The sequence below is a fragment of the Thalassophryne amazonica genome, chromosome 15, assembly GCF_902500255.1.
Source record: "Thalassophryne amazonica chromosome 15, fThaAma1.1, whole genome shotgun sequence".
In the NCBI taxonomy this organism is placed as follows: domain Eukaryota; kingdom Metazoa; phylum Chordata; class Actinopteri; order Batrachoidiformes; family Batrachoididae; genus Thalassophryne; species Thalassophryne amazonica.
The window spans coordinates 46,848,444-46,862,336 of record NC_047117.1 but is presented as its reverse complement, the minus strand read 5'-3'; the positions used below and the strand labels follow the sequence as shown (position 1 = coordinate 46,862,336).

The 13,893-nt window shown below is 39.8% G+C and overlaps 1 protein-coding gene across 2 annotated transcripts in view; it reads left to right on the top strand.

Moving 5' to 3' along the window:
- xpnpep1 (X-prolyl aminopeptidase (aminopeptidase P) 1, soluble) overlaps positions 1–13,893 on the top strand; it is a 69,684-nt gene that overhangs the window by 39,996 nt on the left and 15,795 nt on the right. For both annotated transcript variants that reach the window (XM_034188296.1, XM_034188294.1), the window contains exons 11-17: positions 1–51; positions 3,101–3,159; positions 4,034–4,111; positions 4,530–4,601; positions 4,775–4,835; positions 5,088–5,157; positions 5,865–6,038. In XM_034188296.1, coding sequence (XP_034044187.1) covers positions 1–51; positions 3,101–3,159; positions 4,034–4,111; positions 4,530–4,601; positions 4,775–4,835; positions 5,088–5,157; positions 5,865–6,038 — 565 coding nt within the window. The remainder of the gene's footprint in view (positions 52–3,100; positions 3,160–4,033; positions 4,112–4,529; positions 4,602–4,774; positions 4,836–5,087; positions 5,158–5,864; positions 6,039–13,893) is intronic.

The window sequence follows — 13,893 nt, the reverse complement described above, 5'->3', positions numbered from 1 at the left end:
ATCAAGGATGCAGTTGCTCTCTGTGAACTCTTTGCTTGGTTGGAAAAAGAGGTATGTTAACTATCAGTGTTTGTACATGTCTGCAAGTCCAAATCAGAAAAAAGATGGTGTGGTATGGAAAATGGGGGGAGAGAGGCACCAATTCCTAAGTTTACCTTGATTTTTTTTTTTTTTTTTTTTTTCGTTGCAGACAGTATGAACCACAGATATGTAATGTTTTGTGTGGTCAACTTCATTTTATTTGTTAATATGCATCTAGTCCTGCATTTAAGGCCTGCAACACATTCCCCAAAAAATTGGCTAAAGCATTTGCCGCTTTATAATGTTGCTGTTCTCTTTACAACACTTAAGACCTTTTGGCATTGAGGATACAAGCAAAGAAGGTTTTCAGGCATTATTGTCCCATTGTTTTTGCAGACATGTCTTAATATTTTCAACAGTATAGGTCATCATTACATTTTTCATTTCAAAATGCCTTTTCTGATTTGGTGTTTAAGATCCACAATATAAAATATGGAACTGGTGAAGAGGAGTTTTGAAAGGACACTGTGGATTGAAGAACTTGTATTGGTATATTTTGTTTTAGGCATCGACTCTTTCATTCCTTCTTTTACGTCAATGACCAAAGAAACATCATTTGGGCAAGGGGTGTTGGCCAATCTGTTAAGTGAGCTTGTTTCCAGTGCAGAAGGTGGTTCAAGGCCACCTTTGCCTTTTCTCCATGTAAAGTGGCCTTGCATCAGGAAGGGCATCTGGCATAAACCTTGTGCCAAATCAACATGCAGATCCACCACAGATGTCCTGTGGCGGCCCAGAGTTGGGGCCCCTTCACACATAACAGGAAAGACGCCGAAACCGGAAGCAAACATGAAATGGGGAACCACAAACCATCCACCGGCTGTCGTGAGGGACGCACAGTCGCACAGGCTTGCACGACACATCGGCGCTGGTGCGAGCAGCTTGAACGTGTTGCACCACATTGCACCGTTCATGTGGAGAAAAATAAAATAAAAGCCAACAGTATAATTGGTGAAAATCATTGGGTTAATATCAATAATAAATAAAAGAGGACGCAATACAGAACCCTGCAGTTAAATAACCCTGCTTAAATAAAAAATAAATGCCACTTGCGGGATTCGAACCTGCAATTTAAAAAAGCTCATATTACCAGATGGGAAGTTTACCGCTGTGCTTCGAACACTGTCTTACAGAGGAGCGTAAAATGCCTAAAATCAACGAGGAGATAAACATATTTTTTTTAAAAAGTCAGAAAAAAGCGCTGTAATAACTGACAAAACACTGTTTCTTATGGTGTATTTTTGTCTGTGTTGTAATGTAACACCTTGCATGCATGGTCATATGCAGCTGTCAGCTGACATGCGCTAGTGTCCACAGCAAAGCAATCACACAAGAATGAATTCACTCCTTTGTCACCCTTATTTGTTCAGTTTAATTTCCACTCTTTTTGTCTGTCATGTAAACTGCAATTTACGAGGTGGAAGTGAAATCGACTGGCTAGGCGGCTTCACACCGTTTCACGCGCTTAGACGCTGGCTGGTCCTCATGAGAGTGTGAGCGCCCGCACACACATGTACGCTGTGTGTTCTCCAGTAGAGGGTGACACGGGAGTAAATTTTCACTCCTGTCCCATTCCACTCCTGGTAAAATGACACCCACGCTCATCCTGCTGCCACACAGAATAACTCCTGCTCCTGTATTGTTCCCATTTTTTTTCCTTCTTTTAGTTTTTAGGCAATACACTGAATTTGATTTGATATTCTTTTTTAGATTACTTTGTGTTCTGTAGTTTTATTTCAGAAGATATGGCAACAGGAACAGTTCATCTGTGGTAATATAGGGAGGCTCTTAATGCCCTGATCCAAATAAAAAAAAAAAAAACTTCACTTAAAGGCACAAAACATAAATAAAGCATGCGCTGTGGCATTATAGTTTTTCAACGGAGGACCAGCTGCTAAGTCCATGTTTCTAGCTCTTTTGGAGGTCAGATACAGCAAAATAATAATAATAAAAAAAAAAAAAAAAAAACACACCCATGTCTGTTGCTTGGGGATACCACACTTGTGTTGCATTTAGACACTTTTCACAGACAGGTCGAATGTGATCGCCTGCTCTCTGCTATTGTACCAGGTGCGCGAATAGCCCTGCCTTTTCTAAGTGTGCAGAAAGCTGTGTTAGATGTTTGTGTGACACCTAGAATTTGGCCAACACCTACCAAGAGAGGGATCAAGTGAGCACGCGCAGAGTCTTTCGGCCGCTTGTGTGTGCGATTGTTGTGGCGACAGGTGCATGAGCTGTTAGAGGCGGCTCCGATTTTTCACAAATGGCATGTACTTCCTCCTTCGTGCGATAGTGTTGTGTGAAGGGGCCCTTAGGGGAAAAAAGGTTCAGTCAAAGGTTACACCATTTGTACTGTAGGTGGAGGTGTTTATATGACAGTGTGTTAACAGTTGCTCACTCTGAGAATGTGCCGGTGTTGCTGTCCGATTGGTCCTCCCTAAAAATCGGTCCAGCCTTCCTTGCATGTGTCATTTCAGAGCGTCAGCAGCGATTCACCAATTATCGCCTCGTGTCTGCATAAAACTGCACTACAGTCATCAGCTATCTCAGCGACAGATATCTGAAGCTTCTGTACAACAATCATTTCCACATAAGTTCAGCGTTATTTCACAATAAAAGGCAGGAGACCGATCAGAGCACAGTAACAACACATCTGTGTCTGACATGCTGCTGCACCTACGTTATTTCGGCGCGTCGATAACGATTCACCAATTATCGCCTCGTTTCTGCTTAAAGTGCCTTGTTTCACTTTAAAATAAACTTTAGAATGATTTAAGAGGTTTTACTTTGTCATCTGATGGTTAATAATCACATTATTCCCTTTGATTGCTTTGGGTGGAGACAGTCAGACAGACATGTGCAGTGAAGGCAGGGTGGACCAATTTTTAGAGCCGGTTTTGTCTTGCATCGGCTTATCTGTCAGTAATCATTGTTTGACTTCAGTAGAAAGAGATTCCAAAATCCTGCATGAGGTGCAGCCTGAATATGTGCACATGACTGTACTCTGGTTATTGTTTTATAGATTCCAAAAGGCACAGTGACTGAAATCTCTGCTGCTGATAAAGCTGAAGAATTACGCAGGTGCATTTTCTTTTTCTTTTTTGCATGCTTCGTGTGTGTGTGTTCCTCTGGTTGAAAAGATTCAGATTAACTTTAATATTCAACAATAAAGAAAGTAGTTTAAAATGCTCTTGGAGAGCAAAGACCTGCATCAAAGCTAGCAGTCCACTCTACTATGGCCATGCACTTCTGTCCTATTTATCACACAAAGAATTGAACACACACACAAAAGTTTTAATCCACTCTTTCTTAACATTCATGACATCTGAATCCTACACATTTATAGACATTATCAATATAACTGTGCTTGATTTGGCCATGTGACAGACTGGTGTCCGGTCCAGGTTGTACCCTGTCTCCTAGCAGCATGCTTGCTGAGATAGGCTCCAGCAACCCCATGACCCTTGATTGGAGGAAGCCATTATAGAAAATGGATGGATTGTATCTGATTTTTTTTTTTTCTTCCCAAAAAGCCATACAATGGTCATTGAGAAACTAAGTATAATAAGTTAAGTAATTAATTAAAATACAGTATCTTGCAATTTTCTTGAAAGAGGGGGGAAAAAAAAATCCTGAATCCACCCCTTGCTGAATCCCTCACAAGATGTAATGCTTCATATGCTCAGCTCCAGCAGATTTCATGGAAATTGTGCTGGTAGTTTGTGCTTAAAGTACCAAGCAAAGTAACTGTGTGTGTGTGTGTGTGTGTGTGTGTGTGTGGTCAAGATGTATAGCTGTGCTTTGGCAGTGACATTTGTGGTGTTATATCGCCCTCTGTTGGACGTGAAAATTGCCTTGAATATGTTTCAAAGAAAATTTCAAAGAACTTGTCCCTTCTATCCATTTTGTAATGGCACAACACCATACACAACTTTTTCTTTCTTTTTTTTTTAAGTCAACAGAAAGATTTTGTCGGTCTCAGTTTCCCCACAATCTCCAGTGTCGGTCCAAATGGAGCCATCATACATTACAGGTTAGTTGTCTTTTTGTTAAGTGGGATAGAAGTTGGGCTGTCAATATGTAGATCTGGGTACAATTCCCAGACACACTATCTGTCTGTGTACTTGGATAAGATAATTCATCCACATTGCCTCAGTCCATTCAGCTGTAATTGATAACTGGTTTGACTGCTGAAGTACCCTGTGATAGACTTAGTTCTTGTCCAGGGGCAGTTGTTGATTCATCTGCCAGGGATAAGCCCGGGCAACAATGGGCCTGAGGGCTCATATAGACTTTACTGCGTCTTTTCTCTGTCTTATGTAACAAAACTGTGTATTGCATTTGTGCAATGTTTTACTACTCAGACATGTTTTCAACATGAAAATGCTGTAATACATCTTTTAAAATACATTTTTCTGTCTTTTCTTTCTTTCTGTTTCTTTCTCCTGTAGGCCACTGCCTGAAACCAACAGAACCATTACGATGAGTGAAGTTTACCTTATTGACTCTGGAGCTCAGTACATGTAAATAACATAATTCACTGGACAAAAAACTGCATTTTGCTTGAACAATCATGTCCTGTTTGACTAATGGGGCCATAACTGAGACTGTTCTGAAATCCATGCCCATTAATAATAATAGCTATTGTACAATAGTTGCTATTCAGAATGTATGTAATGTGCGATTTCTTTAACAGTGATGGAACCACAGATGTCACGCGTACCATGCATTTTGGAACACCGTCTGCTTTTGAGAAGGTATATCATTTATTTGAGAATACACTATTTTCACTGTGAGGCTTTGTCTCATTTCAAGTTGGTAACTTAGTTATTTGATTCATTTCAAGAGTAATATATACAGACTTTTTTGTTTGCTTATCATGTTCATATTCACTACAAATAAAATGGAGAGTTCTGTTACTGCTGTAAATGTGAGGTAAAAATGGCTTTGCTCTGAACTGAAACGATGGCAGGATTGATCTTTCTTGTTTATACTGTTTCTTCTCTTAGGAATGCTTTACTTATGTGCTGAAGGGACATATAGCCGTCAGTGCTGCTGTTTTTCCCAATGGAACCAAAGGTGCTGGTGTCGCCTCTGCCATTAGGGTTACTTCCGTCACAGTATCAAAATAAAAACTGTTACTTACTGATGTATGTATCAGGGCATGATACATTTTTATCAAAACATCTCCAGTGTTCACAGTTTGAATCAGCCAACTTCATATGATCAAAGGTCTTGATTACAACTCACATTCTATTTTATTGTTAATGGTTAATGAAGGCAAACTACAGTCAAATAGGTTACTGGTCTGGAGAAGTAAAAATGTTGTATCGTCTGTCATAAAGCATTGGACAATTTCGAGTTCCAACAATGGTCCGAAATTAGGTTCATAGTGAGCTGCTGTTCAATCTGAGTAACACTGCAGTTCTATGAAAAACATTACCAATAATCTCTTCACTCACACCACAAAGTGGAAATTTCATAGACTAGAACAAAGCATTTAATGCCAGCAATATTATCTGAGGTGTCTGGTCCAAACACCAGGAGCTGATCACCAAGAGGTCAAAATTTGCTACGAGTTAAGGTTGTGTTTTCTTGTACATTTTTCAGTGTGCATTTGGATAGATAACAAGGAAACAAGGAAAATAGCAATGCCAGCTGACCATGTATTCATTTTTTAAAACTATATTTGTTTCCAAACATATCCATTAAAAATGTACTAAACAGTCCAAATAATTACACAACATAACATCACCTCATGGCTCTGTCTTTGCTGCCCTTACCAGGCCACCTGTTGGATTCGTTTGCTCGTGCAGCCCTGTGGGAGTCGGGGCTTGACTATCTCCATGGTACAGGACACGGTGTGGGTTGCTTTCTCAATGTCCATGAGGGACCCTGTGGCATCAGCTACAAGACCTTTGCGGATGAGCCTCTGGAGGCTGGCATGATAGTCAGTGATGGTATGGCAGAGGGCAGGGGATTGTTAATATTACCATGCTTCTCATAGGGTATCATAAAACAGCCAAAACAACACTGTTGCAACGTTGGAAGACATCCGAGATCTGATGTATTTTGATTGATTTTTAGGATGATGCCAACTAAATTCAGGGAGCATAGATACAGCATGTTGCTTACATATGCCACCCCTTAGAAAGGCCCTGGGTTCCAAATGGTAGTTGCCCAGGAAGACTCGCGCAACATCTAAATCTCTTGAAAATAGCTGTCCTCCTACTGTACGGGTGGGGGGGGATACGTTGCCATTCCTTGCTCTTGTCCACTTTCTGATGTCATCAACAGTGAAGCAATAATATGCTTGTTCATGTAGATGCACCACAGTGTTGTAGTCTCATGATTAACATTCACTCACAATTCAAGTTGTTTGACAATTCTGGCTGTCCCAAAAAATCATTAGTTTTAGACAGTCATTCCAGCGGTACCAAAGGAGTCAGTCATTTTCTTAGGCTACTGCTTAGAATTATACATCTTGCAACCACACAGACTAACTGGAAGCACCAGGACTCTAAAGACTTGAATCTTCCTCCTCTTGCAAAGATGTTGCCATCAGCAACCTCACAACTTAACAAGCTCTTTTCAGAAATCTAAATCATGGGCAGAAACATGAATGCCACTGGTGAAATAAGTGAATGCTACAACCACAGGTTTGACACGGTCACCACATACATACAGTAGTGTTCAGAATAATAGTAGTGCTATGTGACTAAAAAGATTAATCCAGGTTTTGAGTATATTTCTTATTGTTACATGGGAAACAAGGTACCAGTAGATTCTCACAAATCCAACAAGACCAAGCATTCATGATATGCACACTCTTAAGGCTATGAAATTGGGCTATTAGTAAAAAAAAAAAAAGTAGAAAAGGGGGTGTTCACAATAACAGTAGTGTGGTATTCAGTCAGTGAGTTTGTGAATTTTGTGGAACAAAGAGGTGTGAATCAGGTGTCCCCTATTTAAGGATGAAGCCAGCACCTGTTGAACATGCTTTTCTCTTTGAAAGCCTGACGAAAATGGACGTTCAAGACATTGTTCAGAAGAACAGCGTAGTTTGATTAAAAAGTTGATTGGAGAGGGGGGAAACTTACGCAGGTGCAAAAAATTATAGGCTGTTCATCTCTACAATGATCTCCAATGCTTTAAAATGGACAAAAAAAAAGACGTGTGGAAGCAAATAGAAAACCATCAAAATGGATAGAAGAATAACAAAGGCTCACCCATTGATCAGCTCCAGGATGATCAAAGACAGTCTGGAGTTACCTGTAAGTGCTGTGACAGAAGATGCCTGTGTGAAGCTAATTTATTTGCAAGAATCCCCCGCAAAGTCCCACTGTTAAATAAAAGACATGTGCAGAAGAGGTTACAGTTTGCCAAAGAACACATCAACTGGCCTAAAGAGAAATGGAGGAATATTTTGTGGACTGATGGGAGTAAAATTGTTCTTTTTGGGTCCAAGGGCCACAGACAGTTTGTGAGACGACCCCCAAACTCTGAGTTCAAGCCACAGTTCACAGTGAAGACAGTGAAGCATGGTGGTGCGGGTATCATGATATGGGCATGTTTCTCCTACTATGGTGTTGGGCCTATATATCGCATACCTGATATCATGGATCAGTTTGGATATGTCAAAATACTTGAAGAGGTCATGTTGCCTTATGCTGAAGAGGACATGCCCTTGAAATGGGTGTTTCAACAAGACAATGACCCCAAGCACACTTTTTTTTTTTACTAATAGCCCAATTTCATAGCCTTAAGAGTGTGCATATCATGAATGCTTGGTCTTGTTGGATTTGTGAGAATCTACTGAATCTACTGGTACCTTGTTTCCCATGTAACAATAAGAAATATACTCAAAACCTGGATTAATCTTTTTAGTCACATAGCACTTCTATTATTCTACTATTATGTGTGATATGTATGTATGTGGTGACTGTGTCAAACCTGTAGTTGTAGCATTCACTTATTTCACCAGTGGCATTCATGTATAGCTATAATCTTTTTAGTCACATAGTACTACTATTATTCTGAACACTACTGTAGGGACTGCGTATACACTTAATAGCTGAGTTCAGAAAGTCATTGAAACATTCAATGTCTGTCTTGATGTAATACAGTTACAAACATACACTCTGACTCCTCACTCAGTTTATTGAATGCTGCATCTAGGTAATTTATTGATTCCAAAAAGATCACATCATCTTTAATAGTCACTGAACCTTTTTTGCGTACAAAGGCACCCAAGTCACTGGACTTCATGACATTAACCAGCACTTGGTCCATGCAGGTATTGAATGGAGTAGGAGCAGAACACATCTCTGACATTATCAGAATTCACTGTGATGGAATCAGAAAATCTACCTCCATTCAGCACTCTGTTTGTGTATAGGCTGGCTATGATGTCCAGCAATTTAGTCAAGATCCTTCCAATTCTAGGGATGTTTCACAAAGTACTCTGATCAACCAGAACAAACAGTTTGACAAAATGAACATCAGCCCACTGTCACTGTTCATTAACTCACTTACAGTGTGGTTGATGATTGACTTCTTAAGCATGAAACCAGACTGCTCAGTTCTCTGAGGAGTAAGCATGTTACCAGACCAAAAGCAGGTGTGTCCCTCCACTGAAATCTGGCCACCTCCAGTTCTCTGCACTTCAGAGCACAAGAATTTTCCATGCTTTGTCAGTGGATGTCGGTCATCCTTCTTGAAATGGTGATAATGTTCTACTGCAGAAGCCTGGTAATGTATTATTTTTTATTGAGTAGCCACTCTCATTTCTGTCATTTACACTGAAAATTCATATCCCATGCAGATCAACTATAAGTGTTACAGATGTACTGTGGTAAAATTAGATCTCCACCTCCCCAGGGGGGGAAAACATAAATTTCTGAATATGGTTTTAAACACTTCAGACATGGGTTTGAAGCAGAAACACTTGAGACTTACTTGGTGATGCAAAATAGTGCCTTGTTGACACTTTTTCAGGTGTGTAACCAATCAAGTACTAACAGACATCTGAATGAGCTAATCAGATTGTGGTGCAGCAGGGAGAGATGGATAATGTGTAGGTTAGGTGGTCCTTGAAGACCAGTTTGAGAACCACTGGGCTGTACCTTGCTCTGTGTGCATTGCTTTGAGGGGATTTCTGTTGTGATATGCAAGTTAGATTTTGTCAGTAATGTTCTTCATGAAGCAGCATGGTGGATTAGCAGTTAGCACTGTTGCCTCACAGCAAGAAGGTTGTGGGATTGCTTCCCACCTGGTCCTTCCTGTGTGGAGTTTGCATGTTCTCTCTGTGTTTGCATGGGTTCTCTCCAGATGCTCCGGCTTCCTCCCACTTCCAAAGACATGCAGGTTAGGTGAACTGGAAAATTTAAATTGACCTGTAGGTGTGTGAATGTGTTTGTCTGTTGACACGTAGACCTGTGATAAACTGGCATCCTGTGCAGGGTGTCTTACTCTGTATAACCTCTGGGATAGGCCCCAGCCCCTATGAGCTTTGATTGGGGTAATCGGGCAGTGGTGGCTCCTGAAAAATTTCTCAGGAGGGGCAGTTTTTCTGATAATGATTAAGGCGACCCATTCAGTAAATAAGTAAAAGTATCACATAAGGTTGTTAGCTGATTAGCTCATACACCAATACCTCCACTAGATGGCAGCACACAACAGAAAGATTTCCCTTCGAACTACATAAATTACAGGTGGAAGACTGGAAGAAATTTGCATCTAGGAACATTCACAAGCAAAATGTTAATCAAAATGAAGTGGCCCCACAATAAACAAGAGCAGTCAGACTTCTGACATCTGCCAATCTTGATTCACATCACCTCCAAAATTCACTGGAGTCTTCCATGGCCTGATATCTATCTGTGGTGCAAATTTGGTGAGAATCCGGGAAGTAGTTTTGAGGTAATCCTTCAAAGTTTATATGTAGTGAAATCTTGACCCAGATTCTGGATATGGATCACCTCCAAAATTTAATGAAGTCTTCATGGCCTAATATGCATCTGTGTTGAAGATTTTGTCAAATTCCGTGCAGTAGTTCTGATGTAATAATGCTAACTGTAATCCTTAAAACCCCATATAAAGTGAAACGTGATCCAGAATCCGGATTCGGATCGCCTCCAAAATTTAATGAGTTCTTCTATGGCCAAATCTGTATCCGTGGTGAAAATTTTGTCAAACTCCGTGCAGTAGTTTAGATGTAATCCTGCTAACAGACAGACAAATAAATCAATAAATGCAGATGATTTTATTATGTCCTTGGCAGACGTAATTAGTCCACTTATTCACACTGGGAGCAGCTGGGGAATAAGGACCTTGCACAAGGGCCCTTGTTGATTTTCACATGGAAAAGTGCTTTATAGATTTGTGTGTGTAATATTCTCAAGTAAAATGAGAAGATCTGGGTTATTTCTGTTACATATGTCACAGAGGTGTTAAACAAGCAGTGACATAAATTCATTTTACATCAGGAGAACATCTGCAAACAGACTCATAGAACTGTGGGGCTTTGAAGATGTTATGTTAAAGGTGATTTTGCACAATATGACCCTTTTTTAATAATTTTCTTATTGGCTCCAAAGCCATTTCATTTTTAAATCTGTTCATTGAACATTCAAAGCTGGATAAAAGCATCATGAATCCAACATTTGTAAATGGTTTTAAGCCTGACTGAGCTCAGTGTGGCTGTTAACTAACAATTGTTGAAGTCAGTCACGTCAGTTAAAGAACAAAGTCCAACTTTTGAGATAAACAGTGACAGTTATTAAAGCAAGTTAACTTTGGTATGAAAAGTATTTAACATGTACTTTACCTCCATGTCTCGTTCAGCAGGAGGAAACATTAATGGGGCTGTTTTAACCACATAAACTTAAATTTAAACACTTAAATTTGGTAAGATTGTAATTCACGTCGGTAGTAATGACACCCGTTTACGCCAATCGGAGGTCACTAAAATTAACATTGAATCGGTGTGTAACGTTGCAAAAACAATGTCGGACTCTGTAGTTTTCTCTGGGCCCCTCCCCAATCGGACCGGGAGTGACATGTTTAGCCGCATGTTCTCCTTGAATTGCTGGCTGTCTGAGTGGTGTCCAAAAAATGAGGTGGGCTTCATAGATAATTGGCAAAGCTTCTGGGGAAAACCTGGTCTTGTTAGGAGAGACGGCATCCATCCCACTTTGGATGGAGCAGCTCTCATTTCTAGAAATCTGGCCAATTTTCTTAAATCCTCCAAACCGTGACTATCCAGGGTTGGGACCAGGAAGCAGAGCTGTAGTCTTACACACCTCTCTGCAGCTTCTCTCCCCCTGCCATCCCCTCATTACCCCATCCCTGTAGAGACGGTGTCTGCTCCCAGACCACCAATAACCAGCAAAAATGTTTTTAAGCATAAAAATTCAAAAAGAAAAAATAATATAGCACCTTCAACTGCACCACAGACTAAAACAGTTAAATGTGGTCTATTAAACATTAGGTCTCTCTCTTCTAAGTCCCTGTTGGTAAATGATATAATAATTGATCAACATATTGATTTATTCTGCCTTACAGAAACCTGGTTACAGCAGGATGAATATGTTAGTTTAAATGAGTCAACACCCCCGAGTCACTAACTGCCAGAATGCTCATAGCACGGGCCGAGGGGGAGGATTAGCAGCAATCTTCCATTCCAGCTTATTAATTAATCAAAAACCCAGACAGAGCTTTAATTCATTTGAAAGCTTGACTCTTAGTCTTGTCCATCCAAATTGGAAGTCCCAAAAACCAGTTTTATTTGTTATCTATCATCCACCTGGTCGTTACTGTGAGTTTCTCTGTGAATTTTCAGACCTTTTGTCTGACTTAGTGCTTAGCTCAGATAAGATAATTATAGTGGGCGATTTTAACATCCACACAGATGCTGAGAATGACAGCCTCAACACTGCATTTAATCTATTATTAGACTCTATTGGCTTTGCTCAAAAAGTAAATGAGTCCACCCACCACTTTAATCATATCTTAGATCTTGTTCTGACTTATGGTATGGAAATAGAAGACTTAACAGTATTCCCTGAAAACTCCCTTCTGTCTGATCATTTCTTAATAACATTTACATTTACTCTGATGGACTACCCAGCAGTGGGGAATAAGTTTCATTACACTAGAAGTCTTTCAGAAAGCGCTGTAACTAGGTTTAAGGATATGATTCCTTCTTTATGTTCTCTAATGCCATATACCAACACAGTGCAGAGTAGCTACCTAAACTCTGTAAGTGAGATAGAGTATCTCGTCAATAGTTTTACATCCTCATTGAAGACAACTTTGGATGCTGTAGCTCCTCTGAAAAAGAGAGCTTTAAATCAGAAGTGCCTGACTCCGTGGTATAACTCACAAACTCGTAGCTTAAAGCAGATAACCCGTACGTTGGAGAGGAAATGGCGTCTCACTAATTTAGAAGATCTTCACTTAGCCTGGAAAAAGTCTGTTGCTTTATAAAAAAGCCCTCCGTAAAAGTAGGACATCTTTCTACTCATCACTAATTGAAGAAAATAAGAACAACCCCAGGTTTCTTTTCAGCACTGTAGCCAGGCTGACAGAGTCAGAGCTCTATTGAGCTGAGTATTAACTTTAACTAGTAATGACTTCATGACTTTCTTTGCTAACAAAATTTTAACTATTAGAGAAAAAATTACTCATAACCATCCCAAAGACGTATCGTTATCTTTGGCTGCTTTCAGTGATGCCGGTATTTGGTTAGACTCTTTCTCTCCGATTGTTCTGTCTGAGTTATTTTCATTAGTTACTTCATCCAAACCATCAACATGTTTATTAGACCCCATTCCTACCAGGCTGCTCAAGGAAGCCCTACCATTATTTAATGCTTCGATCTTAAATATGATCACTCTATCTTTGTTAGTTGGCTATGTACCACAGGCTTTTAAGGTGGCAGTAATTAAACCATTACTTAAAAAGCCATCACTTGACCCAGCTATCTTAGCTAATTATAGGCCAATCTCCAACCTTCCTTTTCTCTCAAAAATTCTTGAAAGGGTAGTTGTAAAACAGCTAACTGATCATCTGTAGAGGAATGGTCTATTTGAAGAGTTTCAGTCAGGTTTTAGAATTCATTATAGTACAGAAACAGCATTAGTGAAGGTTACAAATGATCTTCTTATGGCCTTGGACAGTGGACTCATCTCTGTGCTTGTTCTGTTAGACCTCAGTGCTGCTTTTGATACTGTTGACCATAAAATTTTATTACAGAGATTAGAGCATGCCATAGGCATTAAAGGCACTGCGCTGCGGTGGTTTGAATCATATTTGTCTAATAGATTACAATTTGTTCATGTAAATGGGGAATCTTCTTCAGACTAAAGTTAATTATGGAGTTCCACAAGGTTCTGTGCTAGGACCAATTTTATTCACTTTATACATGCTTCCCTTAGGTAGTATTATTAGACGGTATTGCTTAAATTTTCATTGTTACGCAGATGATACCCAGCTTTATCTATTCATGAAGCCAGAGGACACACACCAATTAGCTAAACTGCAAGATTGTCTTACAGACATAAAGACATGGATGACCTCTAATTTCCTGCTTTTAAACTCAGATAAAACTGAAGTTATTGTACTTGGCCCCACAAATCTTAGAAACATGGTGTCTAACCAGATCCTTACTCTGGATGGCATTACCCTGACCTCTAGTAATACTGTGAGAAATCTTGGAGTTATTTTTGATCAGGATATGTCATTCAAAGCGCATATTAAACAAATATGTAGGACTGCTTTTTTGCATTTACGCAATATCTCTAAAATCAGAAA